Raw genomic sequence first — 6,617 nt, 5'->3', positions numbered from 1 at the left:
TACATCTTCCATCCAACGTGTTATTCTATCAATGTAGCGCCACATTTTTGTGTCACAACAAAAAAAACTCCCACTTTCGTATTTAAAATGCTCTCGCTAAGTAGATGTTTAAACAAAAAAATTAGAGATCATCTATACGTTTGTTGTCATCTTGGAGTAATAAATATCGATTATTATAAGGAAAAAAATGTAGATGTTTACAATGTGTAAATATGACTAACGATAAAACGAAAAAAGTATAATAATAATTATTATAGAACATTAAATAATATCATTCTATCATTTTTTTAAAACATAAATGATCGGGCGTTGCCGTCCACGATCCGGGAAGATAAAAGATAAAATATGCATCTTGTTTGCAGCAAAGCCAATCGCTTTTTGCAGACATAGTTATGGATGCTGCAGAACATACGGTACGGTAGGAATCCGGTATTTCTGATGTGAACCTTTCGGTGTAAACAGGCCTTTCAGGGTTTCTGCGAGCAAACAGGTCAACCAGAATAACTGGACGACGATCGGTTATTTTTGGTGAAGCAAAATGTTTCAACAAAGATGCGGTCGCAGATGAAACTAGTTGTTCAAGTTTCCGTTCGTTGCAGCTTGCAGCTCGGTTTCGTAAGCAACACCACAATTGTTTGGGGTATACTCACGCACGATGTTCTTGATAGGTTGATTTAGCCGACAAGCAGCAGATCTACCGTAACTCCAGCAGCTAAATGCCGATGATAATCGCTTGTACTTTTTCAATATATTCCGTTCATCATCACCTCTGCTTCTTTCCTTCTTAGTAATTGGGCTTTAGTATTCTTGCACCTGCTGTTGATCACTGGATGTAGAGTGTATTCAAAACAAGCACATGATGATTGTTTTTAGCTAAGGTAACCACATAGCCCTCGGACGTGATTTTCAGTCCGCAGCAACGGGACACCTTTGAAAGAGACATGAAATGTCAAATTAAAATTTAGTGAAGACATATGCTACAATTTTAAAGTGGTGAGCAATGCAATATGCAAACGCCGGGAGGAAAAAGGCATTTTGGCCAACACAGCGATTAGTTACCTTCACGTAGGGACATTCGAATTCCGACTGTAACTGCCCATCCTTAGAATAGCACGCGACATGGAAACGATTACCGTGAGAATCGCCGATCAACACATCACCAGCATCGGAGATATCAATACCGTTCGGGAAGCAGGTGATTTTTTCACTACCGATACGATACTTAAACGTGCCCTCCTCAGAAAAAACGGCCACACAATGGCCCTTGAAGTCGCAAACGAAGAAATCGGTTCCTGTAACGACGATAAAACCATCAATTAATCAGAAATGGCCTTTTTATCATCGAGATTCAATTCAAAATTCATACCATTGATTGCAATGTCCGAAGGTTCGCGCATGAAATCACTACAATCAAACCAATGAATAAGGTTACCGTCCTCCGAAATTATGAATACGGTCGGGGAAACACTGTCCACCGCGACAATCAATCCCTTGTTGGTGACGGCCAATCCAGCAACGATGTCGATGTATCTACGGAAGAATTATGGCAAAGGAGTAAGCATTTTAGAACATTGGTATGCGAGTAGATTATTCACGGAAAGGACTGCTACTCAGTTCGCTCCTACGTACCTAATAGCGATTTTCTTAATGAAATGACCATTCTTCGAAAAGATCTGCATGCGGGAGCGTTCGTTGCCTCGATCACAAACGACAAACTTGGCACTGGCCCGCATGACGGCTACCTTCCGTGGGTAGAATAGCTGACCCTCCTCCTTACCCGGCACACCGAAAGAGAACTTAAACGTGCCATTCTTCTCGAAGATTTCGATGCGATGGTTGTTCGTATCTGCGACCACTATTTCTTCCTCCACGCCCAAACAGAACCCGTGAGGCGAGTTAAATTGCCCCTTTGTTTGGCCAAGCGAGCCAAACTTACACCGGATCTGCATCGGTGTAGCTTTCGTGCGACCATTCACGCACATCGAAGGCTGGAAGCGACTCATCGCCATCTCGCTGCCGCTGCCACTACTGCCCCCACCACCACCGTTCATTGGACCGTCCATTGGCATGTTCGGAGGCACGGGTAGGATGGGCGAAGTCGCCCCCGGCAGCACGACACCACTGAAATCGTTCATCATCGGCACACTATCCAGGCCGGGATGAGGCGTTAGGCCCATCGCACCGTTGCCCATGTCTTGGCTGCCCATCGAGTATTTGGCCAGCGCTTGGATGGCATGCTGGTTGCCGGAAATCAGATCAGCCAGCGTAAAGTTTGGCGTTGCCGTGTTGGGAGAGGGATTGTTGTTGCCGTTATTGCCGTTATTCCCATTGTTGACACTGTTGTTGACAACGGGCACGAGCGAGTCAGTGAGATCGGTGCCGGACGGATCACCACCAGCCAGGTTCGCCAACCGATGCAGATTATACTCGGCAATGCTGGACAATCCGGGTAAGGTGGTGGAGCCACCACCTACGTTCACTACGCTCGGTGACGGGGTACCAGCTCGAAGCGGACTCGGACCAGACATTGGGGCACCCGTAGCCGGTGATTCCGAGGAGAGCACGTTCGGCAACATGTAGCCGGCTGTGCCGAGAGACGAAATGTCTCCATCGAAGGAGGACTGCAGCGAGGTTGGCAGCGATATGGGACTGCTTGCCGTAACCGACGCGGTTAATGGGCCCTGAGAAAGCCCGCATCCTCCGTTTACAGGCTGGTGACCGTGGTGGTGATGTGGATTCTGATGATGATGGTGCGGATGATGCACATCCGGGACCATCAGCGGCCTTCCGGGCAGGGTCGGCGGGGGCGTGGTTTCGTTCGCACTCGGAAGCGACGACTCGGTGCGGAACTTTCCGAACAAATCCGGCACGACCTGCTCGAACTTTTCGTAGTTGCTCTGGAACTCGAGCGAAAAACGGACGTCCACCTTCGGTGCCGTACCCATCAGCTGACCGAGCTGTGCGCAAATCATGCTTTTCAGGCTCAGCAGCTCCGGCCCGTTAGCCTGATCGAGAACCTTGCGCGCGTACTTCGTGGCCACCTCGATCTTTTCCACCGACTTCTCCACGTTGTCGTACAGATCCATGATCTTCAGCTCGCGCTCGGAATGCAGCTTCTCCAGGTTCTTCAAGGCGTTTTCGCAGCACTGCTCGAGCACCGCCTTAAAACTCTGGAACGACTCGTTGATCAGACCCCGCGCTGTTTCAAACTGGCTCTGCAGGTCGTGCAGCGACGATTCAAGCTTGTTCGACGCCTGGTTGCAGTACTCGATCTTCGAGCGGGCCTCCTTCATCGAGCACTCCAGCTCGAGGCGCATCGGTTTCTCTGCCTCGCTAATGATCTGATAATTGTGCTCGCTTCCCTTGTGATCGCCAATCAAGCACTCATTGCACACCGGTGTCTCGCAGTTGAAGCAGAAGTACTTCAGATTTTCGGTAACGTGCACCGAACAGTACAGCGGCTTATGGATGGCGACCTTTTCCGCCGATTTGCGCAAATCGTCCAGCTGAACCACCTTGTGGTCCTCGAAGCAGCGCATGTGCTGGTGCGCGTACTCGCAGCTGTCGCACAGAAAGTTGGCACAATCGTTGCAGCGTGACACGGCCATCTCCTTGCTCTTGCACGAGGTGCACGCAAGCAGCGCCGGCTCAATCGATGACAGGTCCAGCACGTTACTCAGCATGTAATCCTGGTGCAGGCCAGCTGCACCCTTCGGACCCACCGGCGTCAGTTGCTTGCAAATAGGACAGTTGATCGCACCGGTGGCACCCTCCAGCTGCAGCTTCTTGTCACATGTGGCGCCACCTTCCGCAATCAGCTTGTCGAGACAGCACTCGCAGAAAACATGCAAACAGGATAGTACACGAGGCGACGTAAATTTGTTTCTAGAGGGAACAGAAAGAGAGGAAAATATAAAAATTAGGAAAATGTTTCATGACCTCGAGAGGATTCGTAATCACACTTACTGGCAGAGGGTGCAATCCTGGTCCATCAGATCCGACAGCGAGCCATTTTCCAGCTGGAAGCCACCGCTCGAGCTGCCGGTCTCACTCTTACGCCCGTTGCCGACCACATCCGGTTCCAGCATATCGTAGAGGTTAAACGAATCGGGAAACATATTGATGCCTCCACTGCTGCTGGAACTGCTGCTACTGCTGCAACTGCTGCTGCTTGAACTGCCACCACCGTTGTTAGCCGAGAGGGTACTTCCGTTCGAGCCCAACTGCAGATCCGGCCGTGGAGACAGCGATACGCACGGTGCCGAAGCCACTTGTTGTACCGCAGTAGACGAGGGACAGATTGCCAAAGCTGCTGAGGAGACCGCAGAGGCAGAACCGGACGACGCCACCAACGACGACGAGGACGAGGAGGACGAGGAGGAGCAGGACGCCGGCGAAGTCGATGACGGCGAAGGTGATACTTCCTCGGCTCCTATCGTCCTGTCTCCTAGCTCCGGAGACGCAGAAGCAGCAGTTGTTGAAGCAGCCGCCGCCACCACCATCGATTGAATTGCGGTAGGCACCACCGACGAGGGAGGACCAGCGACGGAAACCGCCACCGTGGAGATTCCAAGTTCGGTCGCGATGGGTGACGCCGATGAGGGCACTACCGCCGATGCTGCTACGGAGGTGGAAATCGTCGGGGACACTAGCGATCCGGCGCTGCCGTTTACGCTCCCTCCGGTAGTACTGGGCGGGAAAGAGTACATTTCAACCAACGTCATTGTAACGCCACAAGTTCACAACACTACCACCACCTCAGAGACCACCAACACTACCACCACCTGAAATGTGACCAACGATTGCGATCGACTCGCTTACGCCAAGTGTGTTCGCTAGGTGCCGATTTCTTCAACCCACCACTGGCGGGGGGCACGAGGAAACGTAGAACTTACTGTTAAACTGTAGAAATAAAAACTGGACTTCTTTCGTCAACTAACTTATACGATGTGCGCTTGCAGCAAGCTTAGCGTTGCAGTTACGTTGTAAGATATATGCTGTTTGTCGATGACCTTGCTGCCTTGCTAGATGCTGCTAAGTCAACGCTGGCCGTTTGCTGCCGGCAGATACTGTGACGCTGCTGTGGTTCTTTGGTGCGGTCGAAAGACAGTCCGGCGGGTTGGTTTAATTGTTGCTTTCCAAGGACCTACTTTGTTTGTTACGTGGCTGACGGTTTGTTCACTCTCGTCTCGAATGACGATTCCTTCGGTTGCAAAAACAACCAGTGCGCTCCGATGGTTACTTGATGGATGATATATTGCGCTCTCAGTTCAATGGATGCTGATTAGGCCTGCGGTTTTGCTGTGAATTCATGCAGTGCAGCCCAATATCTGTTAAAGAAAGATGATTAAAAATATTGTATTAGTAAATTTCCACGAGTCTTAGAAACATATACGTGTAAATGTATGCTAATCTTAAAAATTTTAATTACTCATAAGATAAACCTAATTAAGAAACAAAAGCATTTCCGATACCTCCAGTTAACTACATCGCAAAACCATACGGCCTCTAAAGACATTAACCTGGACCTTCCACTCACGATGCCGGAAAGGACATCCAAAGGACTTTGGGTCAATGCGCGAACATTACGCCGCCAACGACCATCTTCGATATTCGAGCATCACCGAAACCATTGCATAAATCGATGCCTGAGTACAAACTTGAGCCAGCCAGGCATGCACACACTCATTTCCATAGAATGGTTAATGCAAAACATTAGAATATTTTAGTCGCATCAACAAGAAGTGCGTAGACGCGTACGTACGGATGATGAATATTACGCGTACCCCTAAAAGGAGCGGTTTCCCGAGTACCCAGTACAACACCGTCCCAACTAGCTGCCGGAGAACTTCATTATGCAACCCGAAGCACAACGGGGAACACTTGGAACAAATTATTCCTGATATAAGAAAAGGGGAGGGAAGCCCGAGCATCAGAGGATCGTTGTGCGGTGCATTTTGGATAATCGGGATTGGCAATGGGCCACGAACGTGGATCGATATTTCGACAATACCGTCGTATAAGACCACATCCAGTTTCACTCCACTCAAGCCATACACCTCAAACAAAGCGGGAACTACGGAAATGCTGCAATACATTTTAAATGCTATCAAGACGATGTCGTTGATCAAATTTCAACTATATACATTAGGCGAACGATTAAGATTTACAAAACAATAATTATAGAACAAATTAAATTGAATGAAATGAAATGAAATAACATGAGCAAAATTAAAACCTTTAGATGAGAAAAGTGGCTTATTGCAGCATTACGTAAACCATAAACACTAACAAATAGAACTTAAAGCTGGTGTAAAGACACCAGGTACGGAAAATCAGTCCCTCGCAGTTCGAACTAATTTCATTAATGGAAGTCGAGATCTAAGGAAATGAAAGAGCTAGCCCGGTCATAAATACCATCAAACACAACGTTACGCTGGTGACGTCAAGCACTCACATCTAGTGTTCTGTTGGACACTTCTCTTTCCCTGGTAAAGGGATGAACTGTGTGTTTTGGAATTTATAACAAATAAAATGTTTTTCATCAAGCTTCAACTAGCTCAAGAAAAATCACCAGTACTCCGATACGCACGAACAGAACGAATAAAAACACTAGC

General features: G+C 48.5%; 1 protein-coding gene across 1 annotated transcript; it reads right to left on the bottom strand.

The window, feature by feature from the left end:
- Positions 1-510: 510 nt before the first annotated feature.
- On the bottom strand, positions 511-4,724 carry LOC131289597 (B-box type zinc finger protein ncl-1). Its single transcript, XM_058318889.1, has 5 exons — positions 3,967-4,724; positions 1,630-3,885; positions 1,367-1,530; positions 1,060-1,292; positions 511-928 (listed from the first exon to the last, which is right to left on the bottom strand). Exons 1-5 carry the CDS (start codon positions 4,722-4,724, stop codon positions 824-826), a joined length of 3,516 nt encoding a protein of 1,171 aa, XP_058174872.1. The 3' UTR covers positions 511-823.
- Between the last annotated feature and the right edge of the window lie 1,893 nt (positions 4,725-6,617).

This window comes from Anopheles ziemanni, chromosome 3, assembly GCF_943734765.1.
Source record: "Anopheles ziemanni chromosome 3, idAnoZiCoDA_A2_x.2, whole genome shotgun sequence".
NCBI classification, from domain to species: Eukaryota; Metazoa; Arthropoda; class Insecta; order Diptera; family Culicidae; genus Anopheles; species Anopheles ziemanni.
The sequence above is the reverse complement of the archived record's forward strand: the minus strand, read 5'-3'. Positions and strand labels throughout refer to the sequence as shown.